Here is a 17766-nt window from a genome sequence, read left to right as displayed (position 1 = left end):
CCACCCAGCCCAAAACCATGCTGCAAAACCCACCCAGAACAGTTTTTAAAAAGTAGAAAGCGGCACCTTACCAGGCAGTCTCAAGCCTCCTCCGATCACACACTCTAAATGTTGAGGCGAAAGAGCTACAAAGAAGCAGCCTCTTTGCCACCAATGGTTAGTGATTTGAATTCCCCACCTTTTTTCCCTGCCTTTTTCTGTTCATAACTCAAAGCTCTGGTCACAAGTAGAAGCAAAATTTTGCAGCGGAGTTGGTTGTAACTTAAAATGGTCGTATTCCGGGACATTCGTAAGTCGAGGCACCACTGTAATTATTTAAATTTGATGCAATTCTGTAATGTTGCAAATCACAATATAAACATTCACACCAAATCATTTCCCCACTTATTATGCCTCCAACAAATTTTATCCAATAGTTTAAGAGAAATTGCTGGCTTCAATTCATAAGGTCTAAAACAGGGGTGTCAAACTCAAATTCATCGGGGGCCGCATCAGCAGTTTGGTCCCCATCAAAGGGCCGGTTGTATCTGTACTGATGGCCTTGCAAGGACCCCATCCGGCTTGGTGGGAAAAGGAAGGAAGAGAAAGAGTGTGTGTGTGTGTGTGTGTGTGAGAGAGAGAGAGAGAGAGAGAGACATTCCCACCCCACTTCCCTTCAACCTCCCTGCGGGGGCGGAAAAGCTGCTGCCAAGGAATGTCGCCCGCTGGCCCCTCACAGAAATCAGGCCTTTTTCAAGCAAGAGAGAGAACGGAACGGCCGGGAAGGGAAGGGAAGGGAAGTGAGCAACCAGCCAGCCCTCCTGCCCTCCCTCCCTTCTCTCCGCGGCTGGGTCCCGGGCGGCCGCCCTTACCTACCTAAGCCCCGGTTGGCCAACGTCGGAGGCGGCCGTTCCTCGAACGGCCGCCTCCGACGTTGCCCAACCGGGCCGTTGTGCTGCAGGGCCGGCACATCGCTCCACGTTCCCTCTTCTCTCCCTCTCCTCAGGGCCGCGCTGGCCGCTGCCTCCCGCGTCCCTCCAGCATCGCCTCCCTCCGCCTCGGAGCCCGGCCAGGAACTCCCACCGCTTCCCTTCCCTTCCCCTCGGGGGCGACAGCGGCGGCGCGGAGCCCCCTCCTCGCACGGCCTTGGGAATGGCTCTCGCCTCAGGCCGAGAGCGAGCGAGGAACAGGCACGGGAGGGAGGGAGGGGGAGCGGGGGCGAAGGGAGAGGAAAGGAGTGACAGCGCCACAGCCAGTTGGAAGGAGGACGTAGCCTTGTTAACTTGAGCCATTTTTTCAATGCAGGCACGGAGTAAATTCATTGGGGAAAAAAAGGGGGAGGCTGCAAGGCTGGCGGCGGCTCCGCGGGCCATCAGATGAGGTCTGGCGGGCCGGATTTGGCCCGCAGGCCTTGTGTTTGACACCTGTGGTCTAAAATCTTCTCTCTCTTTTGGACTTTGATTCGTCTGAACCCACCAGCCAAAAAGGTTGTGCTTAAACTACTGGGTTTGTTGGCCAGGTGAATTTAAGGGCTTGGAGTTTACTTTTCCAGGTTGTTTTTCCAAGCTCTGATTCATTTTCCATAATGGTGCTAATATGCCTATTCAGGACAATGTTCTGAAACCATGCATGCAAATCCACCAATCAGCTTCAGTCACAAATGAATTTAAAATAGTTCCTTACATTGAATATAGCACAGCAAGTACATAGCTTGACAGAGGTTAAAAGGTGTTTTTAATGCTCTTTATGAAAATGCCCTTGTATATTATATAATCTGCACTTACAGAAGGGCGTGTGGTTTGCTCTATAGTCTAAGGCAACATGTTCCTTGTGAAGCCCAATGACCTCCCTTTCTTTGGTGCACTCATTTTGCATATTCTTGTCTCTCACCTGAAGCTGCTCTTTATATGTGATTTAGACTATGCAGATAAGGCCTTGAATTCTGTCTGTTTTGGGGCACTCCGAGGTAGATGATCAAACAATTCATGCCACACATTGTAATTGCCTGTATAGCTCATACACTTCAAGATCTGTTTGATTTGAGTGCTGGAAGCCAGACAAAAAAATATCAAGTACAGGAGGTGGTTATACAATTCTTTTTTTTCCCTTGTAGCTGCATTAAGAGACATGAGACCAAACTATCAGATGTAATAGAATAAGAATGAATGGAATTAAATCAGGCCTCTTCACTGTTGTGGAAGAGAAAATGTGTCCACAAAATGGCACATTGATGATGAACGTCTCACCTTCTGTTGTCTTTGGAGGGCCAGCTAGTTAGATATTGTAACACTGAGCAATGCTGCCAAATAATACCTGTATGTATGTTTGTGGTGGTGATGGTTGGGTTAAATGGTTTTCCCAGATTAAATGAGTCTTTCTAAACACATCATTTTCTGGACCAGAGCAAAGATCCATACTGTATGCATGTGAAGGGAGCAGGATATAGTAACAATCGGTGTCAGCCCCCAACAACACATGTTCAACTGAAGGCCTGCCTGAAAATTCATGTTATATACTGTATGCACAATGACTGTCCAGAAATCCTCTTTTTCTAGATTTTCACAGCCCTCTTCAGATAATCGTAGCTCTTGAAATTACTGCTGTACAAGAGAAGAATGGATCTGTGTTCACCAGCTGCATGTTGGTAGCTCTGATGAAGGGAGCTTGCTCCGTGTATATGGGCTCCCTGCGTATTTTTGAGTCCCACATGCAGTGCTAGATTTACATGCAATTGACATCTACATGGGCAGCTAGCTAAACTGCAGCATGGATCCTTGGATAAGCAAAAGGAAATGGTAACTTCCTACTAAACTTGTCTTTCTGTCAGAATAATAAATGCATTTTTCATATTGCTATGGAGAGTCTTATTTGGCATTGTTCAGGGCCTCAGCATTTACTAATCAAGCTTTCCCTGAATATTTAGGGCTCTAAATTGCACAGGAAGCTTACATATGGATTTTACTCCATGTATTCCATATTTCCCCCTTACAAATGTGGAGGAAGGGAGTCAGGACTAGGGGACAAAGTGCAGTAGAAAGAATGCATTTGGAGCAAGGTAAGGTCAAATGCAGCTAGGGGGCTGCATGTGCTTCCCAGTGTCCCCCCATTTGGGTCCCGGCATCTTCAAGCTAGGGATATTCCCAGGTTTGATGTTACTTAAACATGAGGACATGGGGAAATTTTGCCATGTTTTGCTCGCTGGCCTGTTTTAGGCCTAGAGAGCTAATTTCAAAACTAGCCATTTCCACTTTGAAAAAAGCTGTGTAAAAAACAAACCCAGAGGACTCAAAGTGTGGCACAATTGTCCTTTGCACCCCACGGAGTCTACACACTCATCATCATCATCATCATCATCATCATCATTGTGAAACCACAGAGCTGGAAGGAACATTATGGATCTTCAAGTTCAGCCTCTGTAAAAGAGGAACCGTGGGGAATTGAACTCTCAACCATGCCTAAGCTACTGAGCTATCCAGCAGTTCATACAAACCGAGTCTACACACAAATACTAATTTTGGTACACATGAATACATATTTGGTTGCCATTGACTCGCAGGTACATTGCTTAGGAGTGTAAATTATTAGGTGGTCTAAGAGTGTAATAAATAAATAAGAAATATTGATACTGTCTGATTTTGGTGCATCTACCCTACACGAAAGCTACCCTTTCTTGTGACCTGTAAGATTTTAGTTAAAACAAATGCAAAATAATGTAGACGTACAAATACACACACATACACAAGGAGAAGTTGAAACAGAAATAAATGTCCAGAGTTTGAGAAACAAAATGGATAACAATGTTAGTTCCAGCTTATTAACAGAATTTAGCTGTCTGACTGATTGTGAGTGAGACCAGAGGTGACGGGACCTGATGCCAAGTTTAATATCTCAGCTTCAGCACCATAATCTGATTGTTTATATTGTGCTGACTGTTCTAATGACCCCAATGCTATTAAATTCAGATTTCTATCCAGATAATGTAATCAACTGAATACTGTACTGGCGCTTGGAAGGATGGTCTTAGCTTGGGGAAATTGCTTTCTAAGCTGTGGACTAAAGAGGTTTACCTTCTCTGGTTTCCTTACTGTACCTCACATAATTTGTGTATGCTTGTGCATGTGACTCTTGGTGACCTACAGTGTTAATGCTTGTGCTTTTAAGGATGTGTTCACCTACATGTCTAGTTGTATGTACCAAATATGTGGCCAGATCTGATCTTGATCATAAAAGGAAACAGCTGTGAGCTTTAAAAAAAATTGGAAAGGGCTTCCTTTATTCATCTGCTTTCTGTAAAGGACACAGATCTTTCAAGGTGTCTCAGTGTTGAGGATAGATAATTTGTGGCTTTTGCCAGTCCCAGCCAGCATTGCCAAAATGTATTATATTCCCCATCCTTACTGTAATTAAATAATCTGCACAATTTTCACCGCATTTGAAAAGCCAAAAACATCATTTCATTTACAGTACCAGATTAGGAAATGGTGATTGGGACAAAATGTGGTCTGGTTTCCTGGGTTACACCAGTAAGGGGCCAGTTGCATAAGTGGATTTCAGGTGAGAGTGTAGTATACAATTCATTCTCTCTCTCTATCTCTCTCTCCCCCTCTCTCTCTCACATACACACACACACTTTAAAATATTTTTAGTGTTTGGATTGAGCAATGGATATTGTGCTAAGCATAAATATTTATTTAGTTGTAGAACTATGTCAGAGCTAAAAGTCAGGCCTTAATTGGTTCTTCACTGTAATATTTATGAGAAAAAAAATAATATGGAAGAAGAATATTTGTGTAAAATAATCTAAAGCTACATGTTTTGTGCTGTGAAATTTAAATCTCCCTCCTTGCCCCCCCCCCCGTCTCTTTCTGGGTGTTTTTGTGGATGTAAAAATGCCTTTTAATGTTTGGAACAAGCTGAGGGTTAGGAAAGACTGATAAGGTCTGAATGTAACCATAAACTGTAGAGAAGAATTAGTGAGTGAGTGAGTGAGTGAGTGAGTGAGTGAGTGAGTGAGTGAGTGAGTGAGTGAGTGAGTGAGTGAGTGAGTGAGTGAATGTATAAGTGAAAAAATAATTTCTCCACAGAAGTGGATGTGTTGGAACCGTTTGGAATATTCTAAACAAATGTGGGGAAGGAATGTGTACCTCACATACTCTTTTTCTTTCCCCCTGATTAAGGAATGTTGGAAGCTGCTCTGTGTTTTTGGATAGTTCAGGGAAGATGAATGATTTCTTTTCTGAAGCTGGAAAATGTTTATTCCTTGCCTGAGAATCAGGACCCCAAGTCAGAGGCAGGGAATATTTTTCCTATTTAATACTGTAGGACAACAGGAGATGCCATCGGGGCAATGGTGGTTGAAGCCAGAGCCAAGAGTGGTTGGCGACTGCAGGAATGTATAACATCCCCTCTGCAAGGGTGGGGGATCTATTAAGATGACCCGCCCTCAGAGACTAATGGATCCGGATGGTTTCCTGAATGCTCTGGGGGATTATCCGTCTGATATGGTCGGCGCTCCTGTCAAAGCTCAGGTCACCCTGTGGAATAGAGAGATGACCCAGGTGGTTCACACGATTGCGCCTAAGCCAAGGAGCCCAGACAGCTCCTTGGTATACTTCTGAACTGTGGGCGATGAAGCAAGAGGGGAGACGGCTGGAGCGCAGGTGGAGGAAATCCCACTGGGAGTCCAATCAAACTATGTTGTGGCAATAAGGCTGGCAAAATGGCAATATTTCTCCAGCTGTATTGCTTCCTCAGAGTGTCATCCAGCAGAGCTGTTTCGGGTGGTCCGGGATCTTCTACAACCAGGAAATCCTGTGGAGGTCCTGGACTGCTCATCAGCTCGCTGTGATGAGTTTGCCATTCATTTTGAGGGAGAAATCACTCAGATTTGCAATGGGTTGGAATCCACTGTCACTGCAGAATCAGAGGATGTGTCCAGTGTGCTGTGCTTAGGTCAAGTATTAACGGGTGAGTTTCAATTGTTGAGACCTGAGGATGTGGACAGGGTGCTTGGATCTGTCCGCCAGAGACCTTTGGATAGTGTGGGTGGCATATAAGTTAAATAAATAAATAAATAAATAAATAAATAAATAAAGAAAGAAAGAAAGAAAGAAAGAAAGAAAGAAAGAAAGAAAGAAAGAAAGAAGGTTCCATCCCTTCCCTTCCTCTCCCTTCCCCTTCCCCCGTGTCCTCACCCAACCCCCCCGTTCGACATTTATGAGAGTCAGAAGAGAAAGTAATTCTAGGTGAGTGCTCTGGTGATGAAAAGTGGGTCTGCAATGTCCAGAAAGGATGGTGCTGAGAACCACATGGAATAGTCTGGTTGCACTCCATCAATTACTGTTTTTACTATAAACAGCATTTGCATGGTTCTTGTGAAAGTCCTAATTTCAAAATTAAGGGCAAATTATAGATACACTATTCAGGATATCTTTTGATATCTTCCCTCTACCTTCTTTCACCACATTATTCAGAATTGTCTGGGAAGGCTGTAGACATTTGGAAGTCATTGGTTGCTGGAAATGCAGAACACGACATTACTGATCCCTTGCATTGTCTTATCTTTTGTCTTGCCTTTTGTTTCTGTGTTGTTGTTTTTTCATGTAAAACTCAGTTGTGAAATAAAAAATTGATACTGAGGCTTTCAGTATGACTCGCCTTTTAACAACAGCTCCACTTGCTGCCAGTTTGTTTGTGAGTCTAATTCAAAGTGTTGGTTAGAATCTAGAAAGTCCTATATGGCTTAAGCCTAGGCTATTTGAAGGACCATGTTTCCCCACTGAGCCTCTGGCAGTTGTAAAGCTTCTGGGGAAGGCTCTTCTTTTTGGTCCCAGTGCCCTCTTAGGCATGTTTAGTGCGGACTCAAGAAAACCTTTCCCACAGCTCCTCCCAAGCTGTGGAACTCCCTTCCACAAGAGAATTGGTTATCTTCCTCCCTCCTCTCCATCCACTGGCTGAGAAATGTCTTCCTCTTTAGCTAAACATCCCCTTTTGGACAGGGGGTACCACAGTTTTCTTCTTTAATTTTTTTTAGATATGTTTGTCCGTTTTAAAGTGCCTTTTTGCTTTCTGTGCTATTTTAGTTTAATGGTCTTTTAATATTATATGTGTAATGATATTTTTAAATATTTTAATGTATGTTTCCTTTTGTAAGCCTCTTTGGATCCCAGAACTGTAAGAAAAGTGGAGTATATGTCTTGAAGGCTCCATCCCTGGTGCACTTCCTGTGATGGTCTTTGCAACAGTTCTTTTTGGAGAGTTCATAGCATTCTACAGGATAGAACTCCGTGTGATGTAAACACATTCCGTTTTTGGTAAATAGGTTTTACCAGGGATTGTTTTGGTTCCAGAATCTGTTCTCTCAGAGGTTGAGAGTGGAACAAAAGAACGATAGGTGCAAGTTCATGTTCACAGACACACTGTAAAAAAAAAAAAAACCAAACACTCTTTTAAATGGTTTTTGAAATGAGCCATACACATCTTTGTTTTATTTTATTTTCTTTTGGTAGTGATTGAATTGCTCTGTGGTCACGATTGTAAAAAACCAAACCACCAGCACTACAAAAGACCAAAAATGGATGAAATAATTGTCATGATAGCAGACGGTACCTTTAATACAGATGACTCTGTGATAAGAGAGTCATTTTGCAGATTAAACCTGCATTGTAAAGACCCTTAGAAGCCAGGCCTTTCAGCTGCAGCATCTTCAAGGGGATGCTCTTTGATAGCAGGTTGCTATAGTAACTTGTGAGGCTTGCTGTATTCTCCTTCCTTAACCTCCATCTAAGCACTGCTGTGTCCTTTGTAGTAGTAAGATCTTCCCCTGTGGGTTTTTTCTTGTCTATATTAATTTTGCTAGTATTGAAAACCTTGGACAAATCAGAGTTAAAACTACAGACCACTCAATGCCCAAGTTTCCAGTGGTATCACTCAATGGTTCAGTTCAGAAATTATCTCTATTACAGTGGTGCCTCGCTTAACGAGTGCACCGTATAGCGATGTTTCCGTATAGCGATCCCTTTTTCGGGATCGCTATACGGAAACATACCCGATCTTCGCAATGGGGAAAACCCGCATTGCGAAGATCGGGTATTGCGGCGGCCATTTTGGAGCCGCCGAACAGCTGATCGGCGGTTCCAAAATGGCCGCCGAAAGCCCGGAAATGGCTGCCGGCAGCCGTTTTCGCGCCCTGCCCTCGCTTAGCGAAGGCGCGAAAATGGCTGCCGGCACCTGGAATCCTCGCTGAACGGGTAAGTAACGAAGGTATTGGAACGCATTAAACGAAGTTTAATGCGTTCCAATACCTTTCCCCTACCCGTTTAGCGATGATTCCGTATAGCGAGGGTTAATCCGGAACGGATTAACCTCGCTATACGGGGCACCACTGTATTTTTATTAAGTTTCTCATACAAAGGATACAGTACATAAGGGGAGGTAAAGGTAAAGATTCCCCTTGACATTTAGTCAGTCGTGTCCGACGCTGGGCGGTGCTCATCCCCGTTTCCAAGCTGTAGAGCCAGTGTTTGTCTGAAGGAAATCTTCCATGGTCACATGGCCAGTGCGACTTAGACCTGGAACGCTGTTTACCTTCCCACCGAGGTGGTCCCTATTTATCTACTCGCATTTACATGCTTTTGAGCTGCTAGGTTGGCAGAGCTGAGACAAGCAATGGGAGCTCACTGCATCGCATGGATTCGATCTTATGACTGCTGGTCTTCTGACCCTGCAGCACACAAAGGCTTCTGTGGTTTAGCCCACAGCGCCACCACGTCTGCTCACATAAGGGGAAAGGGAGTTCAAATAGGAGCAAACCAGTTTTACATATTCTTGAGATTAATGACATTTTAGAACTTCCCATAATTTGTTAGTTTGCCAGTTATTCTTATCTATAGTAAATATTTTAGAATCAGTATTTGCTACATACAAAATTAGGCCATTATCAGGATTATAGGAGTCTCCACATTTATGACCGTGTCTTAAGGTTCAAAACCAAGTACCATCCGTTCATTTTTTCCCTTATTTATCAAAAAGTCCAGTAGGGCCTTCCAACTAGTTCTGAAGGTCATTGATGATTTATCATTGATTAAAGCAATCAGTTTCACCATTTCACCTATTTTCAGCGCCTTAAGTAGCCATTCTTCTAGTGTTGGTACTTTGTTCAGTTTCCAATATTGAGCATAGCAGAGTCTTGCAGCTGTTGTCATGTATCTGATAATTACTGCTTTATTCTTTTCTATTTGATTGTCCACTACACTCAAAAGGAACAATTCTGGTTGCAATTGCAAGTTAATTTTCAGTATCTCCTGCACTATTAGGTGAATTTGCTTCCAAAACGTCATACTGTAGGTACTCTGCATGTCCACCACATATGATAAAAGGAGTCTTCTTTCTCTTGACATTTCCAGCACTTATTGATAACCCCTTTATACATTTTAGACAACTTTTTTGGTGTCAGATACCAATTAAACATCATGTTGTAGAAATTTTCTTTAAGGTTATAACTCCTTGTAAATTTCAGTCTATACGTCCACATAACCCACATTGTTCTGTTTGAATATTATATCAAATTTTATTTGCCTATTTAACCATACACTCTTTGACCTGCTCTTCATGTGTATCAAATTTCAAAGCATTTTATACATCTTGGAAATCAAATGGTCCTCATTGTTACAGAGTGCTTTTTTAAACACATATTTTTCTTCTTCAAATTCAAATACTTTTCTGTCTGCTTTAAAATTTTTCTGATAGTTGCACCTATGCAAGCCACTGACAAATACAGCTATCCTCCATTAAGTTCTCTCTTGGCTTCATTTTATAATCCCCCTGGTCCAGTTTTAAGATATCTTTATAGGTTAGTTCAGAAATAATCTCAAATAGTAATTTGAAGTATCTTATTTTCTTCCATTTTCCTTCCACCCTCCCTTCACATCTTTGAATTCAATAGTCTCAGAAGGCAGGGTCCCCATGACTATGAGCCATCAGTTCAGACATTATGTACTAAATCGTAGTTAACAAATGCCACCTTTTGCAAAACCACAGTTCAGGCTATTGTTTTGATTCTGAGAGTAACTTTACTGCTGTCTGATTTTGAAGCAACTGTCTGGACAGCTCCGTAGCTTTGGTATCTGACTGTGGAGCCAGTGGGAGTTCAATTCCCCACTGAGCCTCCTGCAAGTAGGGCCAGCCTGTGTGGCCTTGGGCAAGCTGCACAGTCCTAGGATGACCCTAGAAGAAGGGAATGATAAACCACTTCTGAGTATTCTTTACCTATAAAACCCTGAAAAGGGTTGCCATAAGTCAGAACTGATTGTTACAACAGGAGCTTTTCCCATCTCCAGCAGTTTGCAAACTAGTTTGCTTTGATCTGTGGTTGGCTTAAGGACCTAGACAGTGTTCTTCCTGTTTTCTCAAACACATAAGACTGCCTCTGTCTTGATTCTTGAGAACTAATAATCTTGAGCACTAACGTGACTTTAATAAATAAATCATGTGACTTTTACTCTAATGACAGGTGTTAGCATCTGCCATCTCTTGACTCATGAATTTTAAAAAGAATCAGGAGCAGAAGCTGGGAAGAAACTCATCCTTGAGGGCCTGAAAAGCTACGTAGCCAGTTCAGGTCATGGGTTAACTTGATAAATGATCAGCGTAAGGCATCTTCCTGTGTTAATGTTCAGACAGGCTGTTTCTGCATTCAACCCAGCTTTCAGCCTGATGCCATGTTTATTTTTCAACTACGAGGCAATAAGCATTTCCCATGAACTTTGCTTTGAAACTCAAATATCTAGATTGACTTAATTTTTTTAATAAGGATGAAATATTAACAACTGACTTTACACGAAGCAGTGTTGCCAGATAACTACTTTAGCTCTTAATGTTTGAAGATTTCAAAGAGCGTTCTTTTGTCTAATCATAAGAAAATTCCTGTCCAGAAAATGGTTTGGAACTGTAACATGGCAGGGACATTGCCAAATCTGACTTTTAATTGCTGTAACCTACAAACAACTGGTTATCACATAAAGAATTGCAATTATATGTGGTGTATTCTTAAGTGGACAGGATACTGTGTGATAAGCACTTGGCTATATCCATCCACTACCAATAGACTTATATATACAGTATTCAACTGATATTTAATGTTGGCTTGAGACATTTTGTAGTCAGATAACTTATTTAAACCCACTATACTGGGTGTCTGCAATTTCTGACAGGTCCATTTTCAAAAGACAACAGAAGACCATCAAGTATACATGGCAGATGGAGGAAGAATGTGTTTTTGTCATTCCTCATAAATACAAACATATGAACTGCCTGAATAGTTTTTGTGAGATATAGTTAAAATGAAATCAGTTTCACCTCCCCCCCCCCTTGTGATTTAGTATGCTACTGCCATTAATGTTACTTCCTTGAATGAAATGCAATAAAACAGTGGTTTCCAAACTTAGGTTCTAGAGACTAGGGATTTGGACACCAAGAAGCCAAAGCCAAAACACCCAATAATCAGGACTTCTGGGAGTTAAATGTGGAGCAATACCTGTCCCTGAGCTTATTTCAAGCAGCTGTGAAATGTATTGGATGGAAGATGGTGTAATGTAGCTTTCTTTGTACTTTAGGTCTATCAGCAGCCAAATTGCTTTTTGACTCAGGATTGAATGTTGTGGTTCTGGAAGCTCGTAACAGGGTTGGAGGCAGAACCTTCACCGTCAGGGTAAGTAACTGCATTTAAAAATTTTTTATTTTGGCCCTTAAGCCACCCTGCCAGTTACCCTCCCTTGTATTCCTCTTTGCCTCCTTTTAGGAGCACAAGCAAGACTTTCCTAACTTTACCAAGAGCAGCCCTTCTATTAGGTAAATTGAGGAAGCTGCCTGGGCAGCAAAAGCTGCGGGTGGGACATGGCGGTGATATGTTGTGGGTCACAGCTATACATAAAAGCCTTCCCATCTGCCATATAGATTTCAAGTGTCAGTTTGATCAGCTTCTGTATTTCATTTGCATCACAACTTTCTTCCATTGTAGAAAGTGGAGTACACACAATTCACAGTCTACCTCTCATCCAGATGTTGACAATACCTATTTCTAGTTAATTACATCAGGACAGTGCATCATAGGGTCATAGACTATACCTTTCCTTAAATATAGACACTACAAAGCTGAATTGTGCTTTTCTTCTAAGACAGATATTAATATCTCAGCTTTGATAGGATTAACCATATTGCATTTTGATAGCTGCTTTAGAACCCCTTCCATACATATTCACTATAATTTTAAAAAAATCCCCCATGTTTGGATGGCATTTTGTCCTCCGGTGGCGAGAAAAATTTGAAACGTATTCTGTGTTTTCACCTGGAATAAGAATATTTTTTTAATTTTAATTTTATTTTTTTTGCTGTAGCAGTGGAGAATATCACATTTTCTCACATTTTCACATTTTCTCTTTCTATCCTAGAATAAGCATGTCAAGTATGTTGACCTTGGAGGGGCATATGTGGGACCAACCCAGAATCGTGTTTTGCGTCTCTCTAAGGAACTAGGACTAGAGACCTACAAAGTGAATGAAGTTGAGCATCTTATTCATCATGTTAATGTAAGATCAGATCTTTTTCTTAACTATTCTAACTGTTCAGTTGTTGTTGTGGAATGTTGGTAGTAAAGTCGCACATATACTGGATAGTGACAAAAACATTCTGGAGATGAGTGAGCACCATAGTTGTTATACCCGTAGATCCTTGGCATAAATTCAAAAAATAAAAATTAAGAGTATTTGCAAGGAAAAGCATCTGTGACCAGCATCTTAGATGTTCGGGACTGAGATATTGTTTCCCTCTAAGACACTTTTAAAACATAACATTCTGTTTTAATAAAGGAAATATTAAAATGTAACATAACACATATGAGTAGGAAATATTTAAAAATCTTTGAAGGTACTGCATCTTTTGTTTATGCAACTTTACCTACTCCAAGAGAACATTACCTCCCTTTATGGAGGATAGTTCGCGAGTTTGGATACTTGGCCTATTTGGCTAGATTAGACAAGAAAAAAATGGTTCATTAATCAAATTCTGCAATTCAGTAACTGAAGGAAGGAAAGGAAATAGTGGTTCATGCTCGGATTGTACTTCTGCTGAACAGGAAAAGAGTCGACTCTTCTGCTCATCAGGTGTCCCTAGAACAAACCAAGATTTGATTCAGAGTTCAAATTGTCATGGCATGCTAATCACAATCCAGCAGCTGACCGTAATATCAAGATAAATGTTGAAGCTGAACGTTTGAGTTGAAGTTTAGAAGCTCCGATGAATCTGCATAAAATTCTGCTTTTTCTGTTGACTGTCCAAAAGGAGTGCATGTCTGGATCATTTGATTTGACGGTGCAATAGAAATAGTTTGATGGGTCATTATGGAATAAACAAGTTTCATTTTTAATAATTCCATGCCAACATCTCTCTGTCTCTCTCCCTCCACACTTTCATATGCACAAGGCACACAATTAACCAATGAAGAGGGACTGCATATTTCCTGGGTTTTCAAGTGCTGATGCTTTGAAAGGGAATGAACTAAAGTTTCCTTTTGCCTGGTGCATAAAAGTGCAGTTTCTCATTAGTAGTCCAGTTGCATTTGAACACATCTTAGAAAGAAACCTAATTAGCATTTTCGTTGATGAAAACCCACCAGGTGACCTGATTGTAGTAGGATGCTTTAATGCCTGGAGAGCTTCCCTAATTGCATCTCCAAGGCAATCCTGGGATGTAGTCCTAAATTATTTAATACGGCTAGAGATTGACTGTCAGATTATACATACTCAGTTTGTTTTTCTTGGATAAGGACAAGTTAATGAGAACTGCCTGATCCATTTTGACCATATGTCAGACAAGGGCAGATATAGTAATCATAATGTTATTACATTAAATTCTATTTGGCAGCATCTCACTAATTTTTACAGTAGCAGTAATAGCAGATAACAATCACTTCTGAGTTCAAATGGTTTACAGTCCCTCTGGCTTTCCGGATATTGTGAATGCTCCCCAAGGTAGAGTAAATGGACTCATGTTTGAACTGATCACTCACATTTTTGCACCATATGCACACGTCTATTGCTGTACAGCAACTCTGCACAAGTAATATTAAACAGCTGTAATATTAAAATTCTGTTGCTTTGTGTAGTGAATTCTACTAGAGTTGTTATGTGCTATCAAGTCAGACTTGATGCAACTGTAATAGGGCTTTCAAGGTAAGTTAGATATTTAGAGAGTAGTTTTACCAGTTCCACATCCCCAGTAAGGTTCCATGACTGAATGGGGATTTGAATTCCGGCCTTCTGACTCCTAGTCCATCACTCTATCCACTGTAGAACACCAGATATCTTGACTAGAGTAGCTCCATTGAAACACAAGTGAGTTAGTGAGTCAACTCCTCTGCAAGTTTCATTGATTCAAATGGGCCTATCTAACTGCAACTTATACTACAGTGAATCACATCTAGAGTAGGCCTATTTGAATCAATGGAACTTATGTAGGAGGTGTCCCTCCAAATCCTAATTGATTCAATGAGTCTACTCTAGTGCAATTTATTGTGCTCAGCCACTGGATTTTGTCTATGCAGTGGTGCCTCGCAAGACGAGCGCTCTGTTTTACGACGAAATCGCATAATGACGAAGTTTTTGCGAACTATTTTTCCTGTGGGTTTTTTTCGCTTTGCGATGATTGGTTCCCTGCTTTGGGAACCGATTCTCGCAAAACGACGATTTTCCTACAGCTGATCAGTGGTTTCAAAATGGCCACCGGGTAAAAAAATGGCCGCCCGCTGTTTTCTGGGATGGATTCCTCGCTGCACGGGCAGCGAAAATGGCTGCGCTATCTTCGCTGGCCAGTGAGTTTTAAGCCCATAGGAACGCATTGATCGGGTTTTAATGCGTTTCTATGGGCTTTTTAATTTTGATTTACGATGTTTTCGTTCTACAATGATTTTGCTGGAATGAATTAATATTCTAATGCGAGGCACCACTGTAGTGTATTAATGAAAAATGAGAAACTTCCAAAATGTGGATAGATTCAATTAAAAAGTGTCTTCCATTATCCATTCCTCTCTGTTTGTCCCAGATGCACCAGCTGCAGCCTAGTCCTTGTTTTCCACTCTGGGTTGCCACTGTGTGGGAACAAAACTGTGTCTATGCCCTCCTGTAGTTCCCTTCCTTTCCCTTCCCTTCCCTTCAAAACTCTCTCTGTTTGGCTTCTATTTGCTAGCTATGCCATATTTTTGTTCCAAGACCACATAGGAGAGAACTTACTGTGTTGTCTCCACCTCACTTCTGTTGTCCCTTATTTCCTCAGGAGTGTGCAGTATTATAGCCTACACTATACCTTTTCCCTTAAGCTAGGGCATAGGGAAAAAAATGCTTTTCTGAGGTACAGATTTCAGTTCAAAAAGTTAACTTTACCAAGCTCTGCTTTAATCTGCCCTATCAATTAACCTTTCTATAGTACATTTGCTTACTTCCTCCTAACTGCATGAGTAAGACCTCCCTCACCTTACTTCCTCATTTTTCATATCTGCCCAAACATTTCGCATATATAATTAAACTGAAATGAGAAATCTAGATAAATGCAAATTGCACTGACTACTTCCTTTCTTGGCTAAGACCTATGAATTGCAACTCTTACACCTCATTTGTTATCATTCCCGTTCTGGAACTGATTCATTATTAAAATGTTACTTGCTAGCTAGGTGTTGATGAATAAAATATGCAAGATGTTCACATTTAATTAGCAGTGAAGTAAATGATTGCTACAGTATATTGGGATGCATGCAAATCTGTGCATCTTTAGGTCAATGCTCAACTCCTTCACCCATAGCAAAGTCTGTAAGTAGAAAGAGTGTTCTGGAGTCTGGACTCTTCTTCAGCCAAAATGGAAAGAAAAAATGAAGATCACATAGTCTGGGGATAGAACTTCCTGTTTCCCTTTGAAATGTTTTTGCTTCCTCCAGTGTGTGTGCAGAAAGGTAGGGAATACCTATGAAAACCAGTGAAATCCAGATGTTCAAAATGGTACATGGAGTGGTGCCCACTCCTAAACAAAAGTTAACTTTGGTCTCATTTCATGTGAGAAATACATATGCTAAAAATGTCATTTTTGTCATATGTTTTTCTCACATGAAATGAGACCATCCATTGGCCATATTGTGTTGATTTTTAAAAACAACATGGGTGACAAGGTGGACCCTTGTAGAAGAAAATAGAACAAATCACATGGGACAGGGCAGTTGCCCCTTATCACTACCCCATTTGGGCAGACCTACCACAGTGTAGTGCCTCCAATTTACCAACTGGCCAAGTGATATCCTACTACGAGCTTCCCTAGCTTGGTCTCCTGAAGATGTTAGATTACCAGCCCTTTTCTGCTGAGAGACGACCAGCAGGTGGGGGGGGGTCTAAAAGGTGGTATTGGCAGACACTGACACATCATCATGGTCCACCTGTCAGTAGTTCTCTCACTGAGACAACCCAGACAGGTTTCACTGCACAAATTACTGTCAGACTGACAGGGTTCTTGCAATTGCTCCAAGGATTATCTTTCTCAGCAGAGCAGAAAACATTGTTTCAGCAGGTCCAGTTGGTCCTTTTCCTGTGCACTTGGCAGGCTGTCCTGATTTGTTATTATTCAATGTCATGGTTTTCACATCATTTCTAAATATGTCCTTACCATGATAATTCAGTTTATTTAGTTTTACTATTTGCAGTGCAATTTAAAATCTGCAATTTATTTCCTATATACGGTGAATGCTTCTATTCTCTCTTGATGTTTTTCATGCATTTTCATGTCATTTGCCTTGCAGGTAATTGTGAAACAGCTTCATATTTTAAATGAACATGCTGCTACGTTTCAACAAAAATGATTGTTAGACGTATTAAATATAATCAGACATAGTCCTGGTTTATAAAGCCTCCTATCAACTGATTCATGTTGTGATCAGTTCATTAATGTTGTAAATCACATTGCCGTGCTTATGTTGCATTTCATTTGAATTAATTTTGACAATATAGCAAGACACATTATCAAATACTTATCAAAATTGAATATTGTACACAAGCAGTCTAATCCATAATCCAATTAAACAAAAAATAGAAAGCAATTTAATTGTAATGGGGGAAACAAGGAGGTTAACCTAGACATAGTCCTTTTTCATTGGTTTGCAGATGCTGTTCAAATTTCTGTTGATATATGCTTATTATGTATTTTGTGAAGATGCATTTCATAAATATTCTAAAGTAATAATGGAAATGGCAGCAAAACTCATTGGGGGCTGCTGGCATGTCTCAGAGAATGGGTTAGCATTATCAGTCTCTGTATTTTCCTCCATTTCATCATCAGCCTCCAGGACTGCCAGTGTAATTTTCTCATATAGTTTCTTAGCAGCTTGGCAAATTGTGTTCATGAGAGATCTATGCTAGAAAGGTCTGTGATGCTTCCCATTGGTAACCACATTTTTGCAGTCAGGTTGGCAATTTAGTGTAATCAGATTTGAGTGTTTTCTTCTTTCCGTGTTGTAGGGCAAAACGTATCCCTTCAAAGGAGCATTCCCACCGATGTGGAATCCCATTGCCTATCTAGATTACAATAATCTGTGGAGGACGATGGATGAAATGGGGAAGGAGGTATGAAACGTAGGAGCCTTATCTCAGTCATCTCAATTTTCTAGCAGTAGCAGTGGATTTCAGGTTGATGGGACCTACTTTGTTTTTTACTGGAAGAGATGCACTAGCCAGAGCACAGTGCAAAATTGAATGTGCTGTT

General features: G+C 41.1%; 1 protein-coding gene across 1 annotated transcript in view; it reads left to right on the top strand.

Moving 5' to 3' along the window:
• LOC110074070 (amine oxidase [flavin-containing] B) overlaps positions 1-17766 on the top strand; it is a 57387-nt gene that overhangs the window by 11983 nt on the left and 27638 nt on the right. The window contains exons 2-4 of the mRNA XM_072994204.2: positions 11592-11686; positions 12426-12563; positions 17523-17627. Of these exons, the coding sequence (XP_072850305.2) occupies positions 11592-11686; positions 12426-12563; positions 17523-17627 (338 nt within the window). The remainder of the gene's footprint in view (positions 1-11591; positions 11687-12425; positions 12564-17522; positions 17628-17766) is intronic.

This window comes from Pogona vitticeps, chromosome 3 (assembly GCF_051106095.1).
Source record: "Pogona vitticeps strain Pit_001003342236 chromosome 3, PviZW2.1, whole genome shotgun sequence".
In the NCBI taxonomy this organism is placed as follows: Eukaryota; Metazoa; Chordata; class Lepidosauria; order Squamata; family Agamidae; genus Pogona; species Pogona vitticeps.
This window is presented reverse-complemented; position numbering and strand designations above follow the sequence as displayed.